The sequence below is a fragment of the Ranitomeya imitator genome, chromosome 1, assembly GCF_032444005.1.
Source record: "Ranitomeya imitator isolate aRanImi1 chromosome 1, aRanImi1.pri, whole genome shotgun sequence".
In the NCBI taxonomy this organism is placed as follows: domain Eukaryota; kingdom Metazoa; phylum Chordata; class Amphibia; order Anura; family Dendrobatidae; genus Ranitomeya; species Ranitomeya imitator.
In genome coordinates, this window is record NC_091282.1 from 1,208,786,408 (window position 1) to 1,208,803,422 (window position 17,015).

Below are 17,015 nucleotides of genomic sequence, written 5' to 3' on the forward strand. Positions count from 1 at the left end.
GGTTTCTGCGCATGCACATGGCTCTTTTCTTTGTATTTCTCGCCGATTTATGCACAGGTCTGGCTATTAACTGTTTACGTTACGTCACACGACCGGTATACATTTTGTGTGGTCTAGCTGGTATTCTAACAAGCCAGCGCTGTTTTACATATCATTCATAGATGGAGTGCGGTTTAATTAAATATTTGAATAATCACTCAAAAAAAAAAAAAACCCAGCTTAAGTCATAGTTTCCCAGTGCAGTTGCTATACGCATGCGCTGGCTTCCCTATTATGGCTACGCATTCTCATTTTCCCGCACACAGTCCTATTTTCTCTCACTAATATATGCGGCAGTCTTGCTACCTGGTATCCAAGTTACGGTCACATGACCAGTACACACTTCATGTCTTGGTCTCGCAGCTTCCCCGGTAAGCTGAACAGCTGTTTGTTTTTCAGTTATTGCTTTGATATAAATATACGAGAAAGCAACATGATCACTCCGGCCCCTGATGAAGCCACTTTGAGCTGCGACACGCGTCATTTGGGTGATCCTCGAATTTATGGTCTGTTTTGATTACTCATCTACTCACAATTCCAGGATAGGGGTAGATCCATCTCCCGATCTCGGGCAACTTCAATGAAATTTAATGCCTTGTATGATGATTCACAACCTAACCATTGGGATGGTCAATTGATAATGAAGGGGAACCATCAAACCTGCAAAATAGACGACAAATGTCAAGGGGCAAAGAGGCTGGAATGACTCCCCAGGAATTACTACAGGCGATTACCTCTGCACTCGTGTTTACTATTGAAGGTGAGGGGGCTGACCTTCACCCCTACTAATTCTGTTAATTACTTATTCCTAGCACCCATGACAGCGCCAACGAGAGAGGGAATCTGCCCCACAAGGACAGGGGGACCCCTCCATTACTTTCCTCTTTTCCTGTATGACTTTGTATAGGCCCCCTAGGAAAAGTACGGGGAAGTCAAAACAAAGAATGTGCTTTATGTGGGCAGGATCTGGGCAGTGCATGGCCCCCAAAAATTATGCCAACCGTGTATTAATGACACGATGGCTAATGATATCTGTTGGAAGACAACATGGACAATGTGTGTACCATAGAAATATATTGAATTCATGAGCGCTGAATATGTCCAGGACTCTGAGATAAATCAGATACAAGACTGTAAATCTGTTAAGCGGTCAGGCCTGTGTTCTTTTGTGTGATGTCCTTTGTTTTAGTGATAAGGCAGAGGTGCATCTACATAGGAAATGAATATTGGCCCTAAAGCCTAAAGGTACCTTCACACATAACGATATTGTTAACGATATTGTTGCTTTTTGTGACGTAGCAACGATATCGTTAATGAAATCGTTATGTGTGACAGCGACCAACGATCAGGCCCCTGCTGGGAGATCGTTGGTCGCTGAATAAAGTCCAGAACTTTATTTCGTCGCTGGACTCCCGCTGACATCGCTGGATCGGCGTGTGTGACACCGATCCAGCGATGTCTTCACTGGTAACCAGGGTAAACATCGGGTAACTAAGCGCAGGGCCGCGCTTAGTAACCCGATGTTTACCCTGGTTACCATCCTAAAAGTAAAAAAAACAAACACTACATACTTACCTTCAGCTGTCTGTCCTCCAGCGCTGTGCTCTGCACTCCTCCTCCTCCTGTACTGGCTGTGAGCGTCGGTCAGCCGGAAAGCAGAGCGGTGACGTCACCGCTCTGCTTTCCGGCCGCTGTGCTCACAGCCAGTACAGGAGGAGTGCAGAGGACAGACAGCTGAAGGTAAGTATGTAGTGTTTGTTTTTTTTACTTTTAGGATGGTAACCAGGGTAAACATCGGGTTACTAAGCGCGGCCCTGCGCTTAGTTACCCGATGTTTACCCTGGTTACCGGCATCGTTGGTCGCTGGAGAGCGGTCTGTGTGACAGCTCTCTAGCGACCAAACAGCGACGCTGCAGCGATCCGGATCGTTGTCGGTATCGCTGCAGCGTCGCTTAATGTGAAGGGGCCTTTAAGGAACCGTCACACAACGATATCGTTGCTTTTTGTGATATAGCAACGATATCGTTAACAAAATCGTTATGCGTGACAGCGACCAACGATCAGGCCCCTGCTGTGCCATCGTTGGTCGCTGGGGAAAGTCCAGAACTTTATTTCGTCACTGGATCTCCCGCTGACATCGCTGAATCGGCATGTGTGACACCGATTCAGCGATGTCTTCACTGGTAACCAGGGTAAACATCGGGTTACTAAGCGCAGGGCCGCGCTTAGTAACCCGATGTTTACCCTGGTTACCGTTGTAAATGTAAAAAAAAAAACACTACATACCGTATATACTCGAGTATAAGCCGAGATTTTCAGCCCAAATTTTTGGGCTGAAAGTGCCCCCCTCGGCTTATACTCGAGTCACGGTAGCGGTGGGGTCGGCAGGTGAGGGGGTGAGGGTGCTGAGGCATACTTACCTAGTCCCAGCGATCCTCGCGCTGTCCCTGCCGTCCCACGGGCTTCGGCGCTGCAGCTTCTTCCTCTCTTCAGTGGTCACGTGGGACCGCTCATTACAGAAATGAATAAGCGGCTCCACCTCCCATAGGGGCGGAGCCGCTTATTCATTTCTCTAATCAGCGGTGCCGGTGACCGCTGATAGAGAAAGAAGCTGCGGCACCGAAGACAGGAGGGGACAGCGCGAGGATCGCCAGGACTAGGTAAGTATAGCATATTCACCTGTCCACGTTCCAGCCGCCGGGCGCCGATCCATCTTCCCGGTGTCTATCTGCGCTCTGACTGTGCAGGTCAGAGGGCGCGATGACGCATATTGTGTGCGCGGCGCCCTCTGCCTGATCAGTCAGTGCGGAGAGACGCCGGGACCAGACGCTGGGAGCTGCAAGTAGCGAGGTGAGTATGGCATTTTTTTTTTTTTATTGCAGCAGCAGCGGCCATCGCACAGATTTATGTGGAGCATCTATGGCCCACTATGAACATTGCAGAGCATATATGGGGCAGATCTATGGGCCACTATGAACATTGCAGAGCATATATGGGGCAGATCTATGGGCCACTATGAACATTGCAGAGCATATATGAGGCAGATCTATGGGCCACTATGAACATTTTATTCAAAAAAACACTTAACCTACTGATGTCTCAATTAATTTTACTTTTATTGGTATCTATTTTTATTTTTGAAATTCACTGGTAGCTGCTGCATTTCCACCCTAGGCTTATACTCGAGTCAATAAGTTTTCCCAGTTTTTTGTGGCAAAATTAGGGGGGTCGGCTTATACTCGGGTCGGCTTATACTCGAGTATATACGGTACTTACATTCCGGTGTCTGGTCACGTCCCTCGCCTTCTGCTTCCCGCACTGACTGGTGAGCGGCCGTAAAGCAAAGCACAGCGGTGACGTCACCGCTGTGCTTTACGGCCGGCCGGCGCTCAGTCAGTGCGGGAAGCTGAAGGCGAGGGACGTGACCAGACACCGGAATGTAAGTATGTAGTGTGTTTTTTTTTTTTGTTGTTTTTTTTTTGTTTGTTTTTTAAGGTAACCAGGGTAAACATCGGGTTACTAAGCGCGGCCCTGCGCTTAGTAACTCGATGATTACCCTGGTTACCCGGGGACCTCGGCATCGTTGGTCGCTGGAGAGCTGTCTGTGTGACAGCTCTCCAGCGACCAAACAGCGAGGCTGCAGCGATCGACATCGTTGTCTAGATCGCTGCATTGTCGCTTAATGTGACGGCAACTTTATGGAGGACACAGGTATACACTGTGGAAATCTAGAATGAATAGCCTCAATCCTGTTTGAGACCTATCATCATCTACATATGTACAGAACTCCTGTGGGTTTCCATTCTACACCACTGCTCATGAGATCCACATCCTGTCTTCCGCCTACGGATATGTATATTGATGCACAATGCCTGTGGTGTTTGGGTGACAATCCAGTGTTCTTTGAATGGACATCTTGGAGCCATCCCAAATGGGATTGAACTGTCCTAAACAAGAACTTTCTTCCCAAGGGCGAGGACGCCATCCGCAGGAAGGTGATGATTACTGCAGCCAATGGCAATGTTCACATTGCCGGAAGATTATTGGACATTTGCCACAGAAGATACCAGAAGCAAAGGTGGAGTCATGGCTGGTATGTGGGTGTGGGTGTGAAAAATTGGTATAAATAGAGGAAGAATCCAGGCCATCTCTCTCTCTCTCTCTCTCTCTCTCTCTCTCTCTCATTATTCCCGTGCTGCTTCATCCAAGTGCCTGAAAATATCCAATTTTAAGACCAGACAAGAAACCCCTTCAAGGAAACAGACCCAAGGAGAATATCTCATCGGTGAACAAGTGACGCGCTGGTTCGTGGAAACCGGAACGCCTGAGATATTGACCAGAAGTTCTGTGATATTCTTCATCAGTGAGCGGACGCGCTTAATTAGTAAGCATAAATTCCATTAATTAGATTTAATACATGCATTATATTTTATGTTAATGTCTTTCTGTTAAGTTTAGGTCTATTGGCATGTACAGCATTATATGGGGCAAATACGGTATCTGTATGGGGCCATGTACAGCATTATATGGGGCAAATACGGTATCTGTATGGGGCCATGTGCAGCATTATATGGGGCAAATATCTGTATGGGGCCATGTGCAGCATTATATGGGGCAAATATCTGTATGGGGCCATGTGCAGCATTATATGGGGCAAATACGGTATCTGTATGGGGCCATGTGCAGCATTATATGGGGCAAATATCTGTATGGGGCCATGTGCAGCATTATATGGGGCAAATATCTGTATGGGGCCATGTGCAGCATTATATGGGGCAAATACGGTATCTGTATGGGGCCATGTGCAGCATTATATGGGGCAAATACGGTATCTGTATGGGGCCATGTACAGTATTATATGGGGCAAATATCTGTACGGGGCCATGTGCAGCATTATATGGGGCAAATATCTGTATGGGGCCATGTGCAGCATTATATGGGGCAAATATCTCTATGGGGCCATGTGCAGCATTATATGGGGCAAATATCTGTATGGGGCAAATATCTGTATGGGGCCATGTGCAGCATTATATGGGGCAAATATCTGTATGGGGCATGTGCAGCATTATATGGGGCAAATATCTGTAGGGGGCATGTGCAGCATTATATGGGGCAAATATCTGTACGGGGCCATGTGCAGCATTATATGGGGCAAATATCTCTATGGGGCCATGTGCAGCATTATATGGGGCAAATATCTGTATGGGGCCATGTGCAGCATTATATGGGGCAAATATCTGTATGGGGCCATGTGCAGCATTATATGGGGCAAATATCTGTATGAGGCCATGTGCAGCATTATATGGGGCAAATATCTGTATGGGGCCATGTGCAGCATTATATGGGGCAAATATCTGTATGAGGCCATGTGCAGCATTATATGGGGCAAATATCTGTATGGGGCCATGTGCAGCATTATATGGGGCAAATATCTGTATGGGGCCATGTGCAGCATTATATGGGGCAAATATCTGTATGAGGCCATGTGCAGCATTATATGGGGCAAATATCTGTATGGGGCCATGTGCAGCATTATATGGGGCAAATATCTGTATGAGGCCATGTGCAGCATTATATGGGGCAAATATCTGTATGAGGCCATGTGCAGCATTATATGGGGCAAATATCTGTATGAGGCCATGTGCAGCATTATATGGGGCAAATATCTGTATGGGGCCATGTGCAGCATTATATGGGGCAAATATCTGTGTGGGGCCATGTGCAGCATTATATGGGGCAAATATCTGTATGGGGTCATGTGAAGCATTATATGGGGCAAATATCTGTATGGGGCCATGTGCAGCATTATATGGGGCAAATATCTGTATGGGGCCATGTGCAGCATTATATGGGGCAAATATCTGTATGGGGCCATGTGCAGCATTATATGGGGCAAATATCTGTATGGGGTCATGTGCAGCATTATATGGGGCAAATATCTGTATGGGGCCATGTGCAGCATTATATGGGGCAAATATCTGTATGGGGCCATGTGCAGCATTATATGGGGCAAATATCTGTATGGGGCCATGTGCAGCATTATATGGGGCAAATATCTGTACGGGGCCGTGTACAGCATTTATATGGGGCAAATATCTGTATGGGGCCATGTGCAGTGACTAGTGGTGACAGTGGGAATACTCTCCGGTGATATGCAAATCAGTGTTTTGTCGCTGATTGGTCGGTATAGGTGGGCGGGCACAGAGGCGTCCTCCTTATTGGCGCGGTCTCCCGCTCTGTCAGTCAGTGTGTGCGGTGGCGCCGTCCTCTTCTGTGCAGGGTGTCTCTGCTGGTCATCCTCTTCTGTGCAGGGTGTCTCTGCTGGTCCTCCTCACAGCAAGGTAATGGTAACACTCGCGTCGCCATGTGCTTCTCCTCCTGCATGGCCGCCGCTTCACGGGCAGTAATCCTAAGCTCTGGGCCTATGCAGGAAAGTGAGCTGCTGCACAGCGTAAAGAACTACAAGTCCCAGTATTCCCTGCTGCTGCATCCCTCTACTGACAGCTGTGTAATTATTGTCTCTTTATATTTAGGCATACAATCAGGAAGATGGAATCCAGCGGAGGTGAGTGCCGGGTCCCCTCCTGTCATGTGACCAGGGCCATGTGGTGAGAATAGTGGGCACTGCCCTCCTGGGGTGAGGATGCTGTGAGCCTGCAGTGTGAGGAGCCAGGACACAGGCATACAAGAGGTTAACCTGTCCCCAGTTTCTTATTCTCCCAGTAATCGCCACCACCTCTCCTGTATCTCACATATAAGGCTGTGGTCACACTATCAGTGTTTGGTCAGTATTTTACCTCAGGATTTGTAGCCAAAACCAGGAGTGGAACATTCACAGGAAAAGTATAATAGAAACATCTGCACCACTTCTGTATTTATCACCCACTCCTGGTTTTGGCTACAAATACTGATGTAAAATACTGACCAAATACTGCTAGTGTGACGGCAGCCTTATTCCTGACTCCCCTCCCCCGCTCACCAACAATATCATGTGATTTGGTCCCATGCGGTATTTCCATGAGGCCGGTGCAGTCTGGTTTGATGGACGTCTTCGTGCAGTAGCATCGCCGGCTGCGCAGTACATCAATGCCCACAGTGGGAGTACGCCGGCGACCCTACTGCACAAGTGTGAGAGTTCATTCAGGTGTGTGGATGACACAGGACACCTCATCCACATCTAGAAGAGCCAGCGGACGCCATCACACCGACCAGCCTCACTTCACATACAGTGCGGACTCAATCACATGGTGTGCTGGGGTCACCGGGAGTCAGGACACAATGTAGTAACTCGTGAAATGCAGAGAAAGGCGTCTGTGTCTGGGATACTAAACTAGTGTCAGGTTCCCTTATAAAGGATGGGATTGGGGGCTTCTGACTGGATAGCAAGCTGTAGAATGTGGCCCCCGCTGCAAAAAGCTGCAAAGCACAAAAGTCTGATGGCAACAAACAACGTGTATGAGATTTCTGAGATCTCATTGGCTTTGCTGGTATTGTAAAAAGCAGCTGAGAATGAGCATAAACACCTAGTGTGAACATAACTGCATTTCATGGTCTGTATACAGAGGGCAGCACCACGGTGTGACCCGGCCTGTGGCTGGCCATGTACAGACCATGTACTGCGGCCGTCTGAGCCCATCAGTGTCTCTTCCGTGGGTCGGATCCATGCTGACTACACACCAGCTGACACTTACTGGCTGGTTACAGACTAATCATTGTGTGCCCAGTATTAGATCAGCCGCACATTCCCTGATTACACAGGTCCATGTGCCCCCAATAACAATGATATCAATACTTATAAAACTAAACGTCGCCCCTGATTAACAATCCAGTTTAGGTGATGGAGGAACAAGCATTTTCCCACTTGTTTCCCAGTTGTTGGCTCCTCTACGTGAGCCGTTCCTCCTTGCCGACCCCTCACATGACCTGATGTCTGCTTCCCATGTACGTGGTGTAGACCCCTCTAGTGGGGTCTCTCCTATAATCGCCATCCGTTGCTTACATGAAGCGATTTCCTGTCTCTTTTTCTCCCGTTAAGAGCTGAGACTCGGCAAGAAGCTTAATGAAGGTAAAACTAAAGAGGTGTACGAGCTCCTGGATCTCCCCGGCTGTGTCCTCATGCAGTCCAAGGACCAGATCACAGCGGGCAATGCAGCCAGGAAGGACCACATGGAGGGGAAAGCGGCCATCTCCAACAAGACCACCTGCTGCATATTCAAACTGCTGCAAGAAGCTGGTAAGATCTCGGACAGAAGGTTTATGCTGGTGTTTGTCTTTCCCTCATCTTTAAATGGAGGAAATGGTTCTCCATGGTTATCGCAGTACTGATATCTGAGGATCTTTGGTAGACATAGAGGCTTATTGTGATGTAGCTTGCCTTTAAAGGGAATCTGACACATCGTTTCTGCTGCGTCATCTGATGGCAGCATAATGTAGTGGCAGAGACCCTGATTCCAGCAGTTATGACAGTTCTTAGATGTAGGATGAAGCGGAGGTGAGAAAGTTGCCCCTGGCTGCACCAGGCCCTCTGTATGTGTTCTCTATGAATAGTGATAAGCGAGCATGCTCGCCACTATTTGATGCTTGGAGCTCGCAGAGTATTAAAGGGGTTGCTTCGCCTTGAGCTCGGGTCCCCGCCCTGCATGTTTGCTGCTCTTTAGAGAGCCATTGAGCATGCAGGGATTGTCTGCCACACGCTGTAATGCTACAGCAATGTTGGTTGTCATTACAGTGGGCTGGCCGCACAGCGTCATCAGGAACATTTCACACCTGGCTCCACCATGTTCGTCACATGCTGTGTGTGGTAACACTACCGCCGGTACGGTCTCAGCACTGCGGGATCATGCTGGCAGATTTCAGCGTGGTTCCGCAGCTGACTGACCGTCAGCTGTGAAGCAGGCTTGGCCTGATGAGACTACTGCTCCCATCAGGCTATGTGTGGTGTCCCTGATAACCGTGACAGCAGGTGCCGCTGATGGGAGAGTAGTATCATCTGCTGGCACCTGTGCTCACTGCAAAAAAAAAATTACATCTACTCCAACTCTTTATGAACAGTTTTATTAATAAGGGTAACCTCTGGTATTGTATATACCTGAGTATAAGCCGACCTGAGTATAAGCAGAGACCCCTAATTTTGCCACAAAAAAACTGGGAAAGTTAATGATTCGAGTATAAGCATAGGGTGGAAAATGCAGCAGCTACTGATAAATGTCAAAAATAAGTAGGGTAAGTGTTTTTGAATATCCATATTGAATCAGGAGCCCAATATAATGCTCCATACAGTTCATGATGGCCCCATAAGATGCTCCATATTAAAATATGCCCCATATAATGCTGCACAAATGCTGATTATGGCCCCATAAGATGCTCCATAGAGATTTGCCCCATATGCTGTTGCTGCGATAAAAAAATGACACTCACCTCTCGTCGCTCCGGCCCCCGGCACTTGCTATACTCACCTTTCCACCGTTGGCGCCGCTGTGTCTTCCCCGTCCTCTGCACTGACTGTTCAGACAGAGGGCGGCGCACACACCTGATTATGTCCTAGTGATAAAACCTTCACTAAGCAAACGGCACAGGATAAGTGACACACTACTGAAATCTAGATTTTTTTTTTTTTAAACAACCCCCCCCCCCCCCCAAAAAAAAAAATGCTGTCCTCAGATTACATAGCAAAAGCTTGGTGACAGATTCCCTTTAAGCACATCATGCCATCCACCGTGCATGTACAGCAGGTGTATGGAGCAGGCAGCGAGCCCACCACATACCCGGCAGGTGATGGCTGTGTATTGCAGCTAGGACCTGCTGCTAACAGTCGTGAGTGAAGCCTGTGATTAACAGCTGCTGTCAGAGATTGATCGATGCATTTAACACTTGCCAACATACATGCATGTCATTATCTCAGCCCATTGGTGAGCCAGTGATGTGATCGTGGGTTATCATGACAGCCGGGGGTGATCAGACCCCCGTTCCGAATACCCTGCCTGTGGCCGGGCTTCAGAGGAGACAGATTTCTGTCGCATTGCTGGATGTAGCACCAGCAATCAGACGATCATGGCTTCAAGTCCCCGAAGTGGGCTAATGATAACGGTGAAAGGTGGTGGAAGAGAAGGGTTTTATTGTCTAATATCCCCATTTTTCTAGTACACTTTGTGGTGTCATGCATCAATGTGGACAGAAAAATAAGTTATGGCTCTGGAACAAGGGGAGGAAAAAATGGAAATGCACAAATGTAAGTTGGATGTGGCATGAGAGAGTTCAGCTCTGCAGTAGAGAAATGCAAATTGTGGACTGGTTCATCCATTATAAAGCTGATCTGATCAGTCTTCTCCTTGTTTGAGATGAAAGTTTAGAGGGCGGCCGGGTCTTGGTAGATTTGCAGTGGTATGATCCTCCTTCCATTTCAATATGATCACTTGCACAGTGCTCCTTGGGATGTTTAAAGGTTTGGAAATCATTTTGTATCCAAATCCGGCTTTAAACTTCTCCACAACAGTATCACGGACCTGCCTGTTGTGTTCCTTGGTCTTCATGATGCTCTCTGTGCTTCACACAGAACCCTGAGACTATCACAGAGCAGGTGCATTTATACGGAGACTTGATTACACACAGGTGGATTATATTTATCCTCATTAGGCATTTAGGACAACATTGGATTATTCAGAGATCCACAATGAACTTCTGGAGTGAGTAAAGGGGCCGAATAATATTGCACGCCCCACTCTTCAGTTTTTGATTTTACACAAAAATTTAAAATGACCAATAAATTTCGTTCAACTTCACAATCGTGTTCCACTTGTTTCTTCACGATAAATTTACATTTGGTATCTTTAGGTTTGAAGCATGATATGGGGGAAAGGTTGTAAAGTTCCAGGGGGCTGAATACTTTCACAAGGAATTGTAGGCGGCAGGCATCACTCGTGGTGGTGGGGCAGGCGTGTTTTTACCTTCAATAATTGTTCTTGCATCTAACGAATATTGTGATGGATGAATTATTTCCCCCCTCAGGTATAAAGACCGCTTTCGTGAAGAAGTGCAGTGCGACTGGTTTCATTGCCACTCACTGTGAGATGATCCCTATCGAGTGGGTGTGCAGGAGAATAGCCACCGGATCCTTCCTGAAGAGAAATCCTGGGGTGCCGGAAGGATGTAAATTTTATCCCCCTAAAGTGGAGATGTTTTTCAAGGTTTGTGTTTGAGGGGCTTCCGTCCTGTACTTCCATTTAGTCTTCAGAAAACTGCATGTACAGGTGCAAGATTTCTGCATTGCCTAGAATTGAAAATAAAAAAAATATATATTTTTAGGATGATGCCAATAATGACCCTCAATGGTCGGAAGAGCAGCTGATTGCAGCCAACCTGAACTGTGCTGGCCTTGTGATTGGCCAGGCGGAGGTGGACATCATGAACCATTCCACAGCGGCCATTTTCGAAATTGTTGAAAAAACATGGTCAACACAAGACTGCACCTTAGTGGACATGAAGGTTAGGACGTTTCTAGGTCTCGCAGTTAGCACCTTAACGTTATCAGCATATTTATTGTCTGAATTTCTAAACTTAGATTGAGTTTGGTGTGGATGTGACCAAAAAAGAAATAGTCCTGGCTGATGTGATAGACAATGACTCGTGGCGTCTATGGCCCTCAGGTGATAAGACCCAGCAGAAGGATAAACAGGTATTCACCGGACTTCTAACATTCATAATGGTGAGACTTGGCAGAAGGAATGTTAAAAACTAACTTTTCTCGTGGATTTCCTCCCCAGACTTACCGCGATCTGAAGGAGATTACTCCAGAGGCCATGCAGATGGTCAGAAGAAACTTTGAGTGGGTTGCAGACAAAGTGGAGGTAATGTTATGGTTCCCCCTCCCCTATAACTGCTGGTGTCGCTGTGTACTGCTTGCATTCACAAATCCTACTTTTGTTTGCTGGCAAAAAGTTTGTCTCCCTGGGGGCAACTATGTTCCGCTTTCATCTTTATGCACAAAAATATCTAAGGAAAATCTAAAATGTCTCCTGAAACCTTGCCAGACGTGTAACTGTAAGGGTATGTGCACACGTTCAGGATTTTTCGTGGTTTTTTTCGCTTACAAAAAACGCATACATATACATCCTATCATTTAGAATGCATTCCGCAATTTTTGTGCACATGATGCCTTTTTTTCTGCAAAAAAGACTCATCGCAGTAAAAAAAAGCAGCATGTTCATTAATTTTGCTGATTTTTTTTTTTTGCGTTTGTATTGGCAAAGCTCCGGAAAAAAACGCATGCGGATTTCTGGCTGAAATGTCTGGGTTTTTGTCAGGAAATTTCTGCCAGAAATCCTGAACGTGTGCACATAGCCTAACAATGGTGTGTACTGTGCTCTTCTCCGTAACTACATCGATCTGTATGTAACGTTGTCTTTCCTCAGCTGCTGCTGACTAGTGATGGCCAAGGACGGGTTGTTGTGTTGATGGGGTCAATTTCTGACCTAGTGCACTGTGAAAAGATTAAGAAATCCTGTGCAAATTATGGCATCCCGTGTGAACTGAGGGTGACGTCTGCTCACAAAGGACCTGATGAGACGCTGAGAGTAAAGGCAGAGTATGAAGGTAAGATCTTAAAGGGAACCTGTCACCTGAATTTGGCGGGACTGGTTTTGGGTCATATGGGCGGAGTTTTCGGGTGTTTGATTCACCCTTTCCTTACCTGCTGGCTGCATGCTGGCCGAAATATTGGATTGAAGTTCATTCTCTGTCCTCCGTAGTACACGCCTGCGCAAAGTAATCTTACCTTGTGCAGGCGTGTACTATGGAAGACAGAGAATGAACTTCAATCCAATATTTCAGCCAGCATGCAGCCAGCAGGTAAGGAAAGGGTGAATCAAAAACCCGAAAACTCCGCCCATATGACCCAAAACCAGTCCCGCCAAATTCAGGTGACGGGTTCCCTTTAAGTGGTCTGCAACAACTCTGCATAGGAAAAGGTTTGCTTTTGCTGTTCTGTGTGACAATTGGAAATTTTAACCAATTGTCAAATTTAAATTTTTTTTTCTAAATATGGAAGCAGCTATAAACCGTTAAGGCTTATTAAACTTTGCTGGTCTTTCATATGATTTCTGCCAATGCTGCCTGAAGGAGTTATTCCATAAGAATTTAAGTTTTGATTATACGAAGGTCCTTGAACCCCCAAAAGCATAATGGATAAATGGGCAAGTAAGGTATTTAAAGGGGGCGTAGGGGACAACTTGCTTTCTGCTGCTATCCTCCTCATTTCTTCCTCGTAGCTTAACTAAAGCCATAACATGCTTCTGAGGCTGTGCAAGAGCCAACAAGAAGTCCCATTCTGTAGGTGTTAGTCCCCTAAACTGCTTCTCTACAAGCAAATAGGGCCTTGTATGAGCCCATAATTCTCCAGAGTCAGTCTCTGTACTGAAACCATTAGATGTGACCAGCAGGACCTTTTATTGTTATTATGAGTAAACTAGTTGCCTGTAATGCATAAAACTTAAATGTTGCCCAAGTACCCAGTGTAGGTGCCCCATATGACACTTGCCCATTGCATGATCTCGTATGTCTCCTAGGAGATTGCATTCCCACAGTGTTTGTTGCGGTTGCTGGTAGAAGCAATGGTTTGGATCCTGTCCTCTCTGGAAATACAGCGTATCCTGTGATCAACTGCCCACCGCTCACTGCTGACTGGGGGGCCCAGGACGTCTGGTCATCTCTGCGAATGCCCAGCGGTAAGTAAATCCTCAAGAACATGGTGGTATCATTGTACGTGTCTGAGCAGTGACAATGTTCTCCTGTCTCCTCACAGGGCTGGGCTGTTCTACCGTGTTATCTCCAGAGGCGGCCGCTCAGTTTGCAGCGCAAATATTGGGCCTGAATGATCATCTGGTTTGGTCTAAGCTGCGCTCCTGTACTCTGAATACGTGGATTTCCCTCAAGGAAGCGGATACAAAGCTGAGACAGTGCAGCAAGTAACGGCTCGTCATAACACGGAGTCTCTCAAATATGGCAGAATTAGAATTCAGGCACTTCTGACCTACAATAGGCATATATTACTTTTTATTATATATTATATATATTTTATATATGTATGTACTATAGTACATGTGATGGTTATAGAGACCCCAAACGTGGGTTATACTGGTGTAAAGATTTTGTAATAAATGAACTAGACATGCAAGGTTGTCTCCCTTATTAATTGTATATGTGCTAACAGGCCTTTATAAAAAAAAAAATAGCCTCCCCCCCCCCCCCCCCCAAGTCACAGATCGGGGTGACTTTAGGTCAACATGGTCACATGTGCAGGGGGGCTTATCTTGGTTATCCCTCCACTCCACAATGTGATGAAAAAACACACACAAGGCTATTGACCTCTTAGTTTACAGCAGGGGCTCTTCAATATACCGCGAACTGCAGGGATTTATGTATTATTATTATTATTTTATTATAGCGCCATTTATTCCATGGCGCTTTACATGTGAGGAGGGGTATACATAATAAAAACAGGTACAATAATCTTAAACAATACAAGTCATAACTGGTACAGGAGGAATGAGGACCCTGCCCGCGAGGGCTCACAATCTACAAGGGATGGGTGAGGATACAGTAGGTGAGGATAGAGCTGGTCATGCAGCGGTTTGGTCGATCGGTGGTTGCTGCAGGTTGTAGGCTTGTTGGAAGAGGTGGGTCTTCAGGTTCTTTTGTATATAGTCTAGTGTATATCCCACTTACAGTTCCACTTGAAACTTGCAGATCTCTGGCTCCCCCCTTACTCTCAGGTCAGATTAGGTACTGCACCTAGGGGAATTAGTCACCAGAAAGGCTGCCTGCTATGTACTGGCTATTGGGCATGCTGCATCGACGCGATAAACTACTCCCACTCAGGCAGGAACAATAATTATCAACGCCGCAGTCGCTACAACGACTCCCAACTACCCAGTACAAATGTATGCTGCCACCAGCTTCGATTAAATGGGTCCGAAGCTAACCCAAAACAGTAGCGTAATTCCCTTCAGAAGACTTGGGGTACGTTTCAGAACAGGAAGAACGAATCTAGTATTAATTTACCCCAATCAAAGGTTTCAGGCAGTGTTTATAAACAGTTATATAAAGATGTTACAATATGAGACAATTGAAAATATGTACAAGGTAATTATAAAAATAACAGGGGTTAAATGAGAAATAACACTTACATGTGTTCGGAGCATTGCAGGCAACCAGGCTAGTGGAGTTTCCATCTGTCCAGTGCATTAGGACTCTAGTTAGGAACAGCTCTTCAAGTCAGACTCAAATAGGCTCCAGCAGACAGACTAACTGCTGGGGTCTGGCATAACACTTATAGCTCAGCCTGGTGACATCACTAAAAGGGGTTGGTTTACCCAGTCCATCTTACCTCTTCAGTCTTACTAGATTTAACACAAGTTTGTCTAATGCCTGTATCTCCGCTACAGAACATGTCATAGTCATAACAAACCCAGCATTCATCTCGTATTAACATTGGCATTCTAATGAGATCAAATATGTCCTATTTGTGATGCATAATTACAGAGAAATCCCTACTTTTTACCTGATTGGCCCAATATCTTACAATAATGGAACAAAGGACTTCTTGCATTTACAGAAGGGAATCAGACCGGTTTTAGCTAACACACTTTCCACTGTGTAATGACCAGAGGTCCGAATAAGATCCAGTGAGTCACAAACCAAGACCAAGGCAGAAATCTCCAACGGTATTTACTCAAAAGCAAAATAATAAAGGTAATATGGAGAATATTAAGGCAGATGCACCCCAAAGATACACTAGCTCAGCAGCAGCTGAAATCACTGTGCCACTCCAAGGTCTCCTGAGAACTGTTTCTATAACAGACTAGTAAGAAATTTACCTAACAGAGCAACTAAAAACAGGAATCCAGTGTAAATTGAATGTAGTGTTATCAAGGGAGCCCCTGGAACGGCACACTGAGTATAACTTACACAACTCTAATATAATATACACCTCTAAAGTAACAATTTAACACTCTGAGCAGAGATACCCGGGTATCTATAACTATGGTACCGTATCCTGAGATGGATTTCCTCTCAGGCAGGAATCCGCACAGGCTGCAGCCAGTCCATATCTTCAGCGCCAATAAGTTACAGCAAGCTCCTCTTGTCTTGTCGGCCAATGCCGAGCCCAAACTTAGTGGTCTCACGATGTTGTCTCTGCTTCTGTAGCTCCTAGGAATGCTTCCACGACAACCCGTCCGTCTCTGTATCAGCAGTCTGCCCAGACTTGTTTCTCCACTCAATGCACAGGGAATCCACAGACTTCCAAATATGTACTGGGTTTTAGTAAAGTCTCAGTCTTTTCTTAGATCAAGGGTTAGCTCTTCTCCAGGAAACGTTAGCAACAAAAGTCTCTCAAAAGCTTCTTTTCCTCCAAACACACGCGCAGTAAATCCACACACAGTCTCTTTTTAAGATATCACAGCAGCTTCTGCCTTTTCTTCCCACCTTTTTCTCTCCGCTCTCACTTCCTTGTTTCACTTTACACACAAGACACCAGACCCCACCCCCCAGCACACATTGTCTCCGGGAGTTTTGCAGGGTCTGTCCTCTGCTGCAGCAGGCAAAAACCACAGGGTCCTAGTGCCCTCTCAGTGGGACTACAGTTCACTCTCTTACAACTGCAGCTATGCCGGTCGTAAATACCTTTCTTCAATAAAACTCCCCCACATACATTGGCAAGGCAAGCTCTAGCCTGAGTGAAAGGGAAGGGGGGGTTTTAGCCCACAGCCTGGGCTAACAAGAGAAACTAAACTTATATGGTATTTCATACAATATCGTGACAGATGCCAGCAGTTATGGCTACAAAATATGAAGGAGACCCTTTTGCAGTGACATGATTATGGATGAGGTGGTTCGGCAACTGACAGGCGCAGTGGTGGTCTCGTCCTTTAAACGTTAGTATGTCAAAAGTCCTTCATATGCTACTAGGTCAAGATGTGCAG

General features: G+C 46.2%; 1 protein-coding gene and 1 non-coding gene across 3 annotated transcripts; both read left to right on the top strand.

Moving 5' to 3' along the window:
• The first annotated feature begins 1,042 nt into the window (after positions 1–1,042).
• Positions 1,043–1,175, top strand: LOC138660504 (small nucleolar RNA SNORA5). Its single transcript, XR_011317895.1, has one exon. It is a non-coding gene; the product is annotated as a small nucleolar RNA SNORA5 (small nucleolar RNA).
• Positions 1,176–3,731: 2,556 nt separating this feature from the next.
• Positions 3,732–14,206, top strand: LOC138657276 (bifunctional phosphoribosylaminoimidazole carboxylase/phosphoribosylaminoimidazole succinocarboxamide synthetase-like). 2 transcript variants are annotated; one of them, XM_069744960.1, is made up of 11 exons: positions 3,732–4,132; positions 4,249–4,423; positions 6,573–6,604; positions 8,075–8,272; positions 11,044–11,222; positions 11,341–11,520; positions 11,597–11,710; positions 11,799–11,882; positions 12,447–12,627; positions 13,599–13,757; positions 13,835–14,206. In XM_069744960.1, exons 3-11 carry the CDS (start codon positions 6,589–6,591, stop codon positions 13,999–14,001), a joined length of 1,278 nt encoding a protein of 425 aa, XP_069601061.1. In that variant the 5' UTR covers positions 3,732–4,132; positions 4,249–4,423; positions 6,573–6,588; the 3' UTR covers positions 14,002–14,206. The 2 variants fall into 2 exon arrangements, with proteins under 2 accessions (XP_069601061.1, XP_069601060.1); XM_069744959.1 differs by lacking the exon at positions 3,732–4,132 and having other exon boundaries at positions 4,182–4,423.
• The last annotated feature ends 2,809 nt before the right edge of the window (positions 14,207–17,015 follow it).

What these genes read in the sequence shown, in the direction of transcription:
- LOC138657276 (XM_069744960.1), top strand. An exon ending in CAAACTGCTGCAAGAAGCTG is followed by an intron (nt 8,273 to 11,043) that starts GTAAGATCTCGG and finishes TTCCCCCCTCAG; the next exon opens with GTATAAAGACCGCTTTCGTG. An exon ending in GCACCTTAGTGGACATGAAG is followed by an intron (nt 11,521 to 11,596) that starts GTTAGGACGTTT and finishes TTCTAAACTTAG; the next exon opens with ATTGAGTTTGGTGTGGATGT.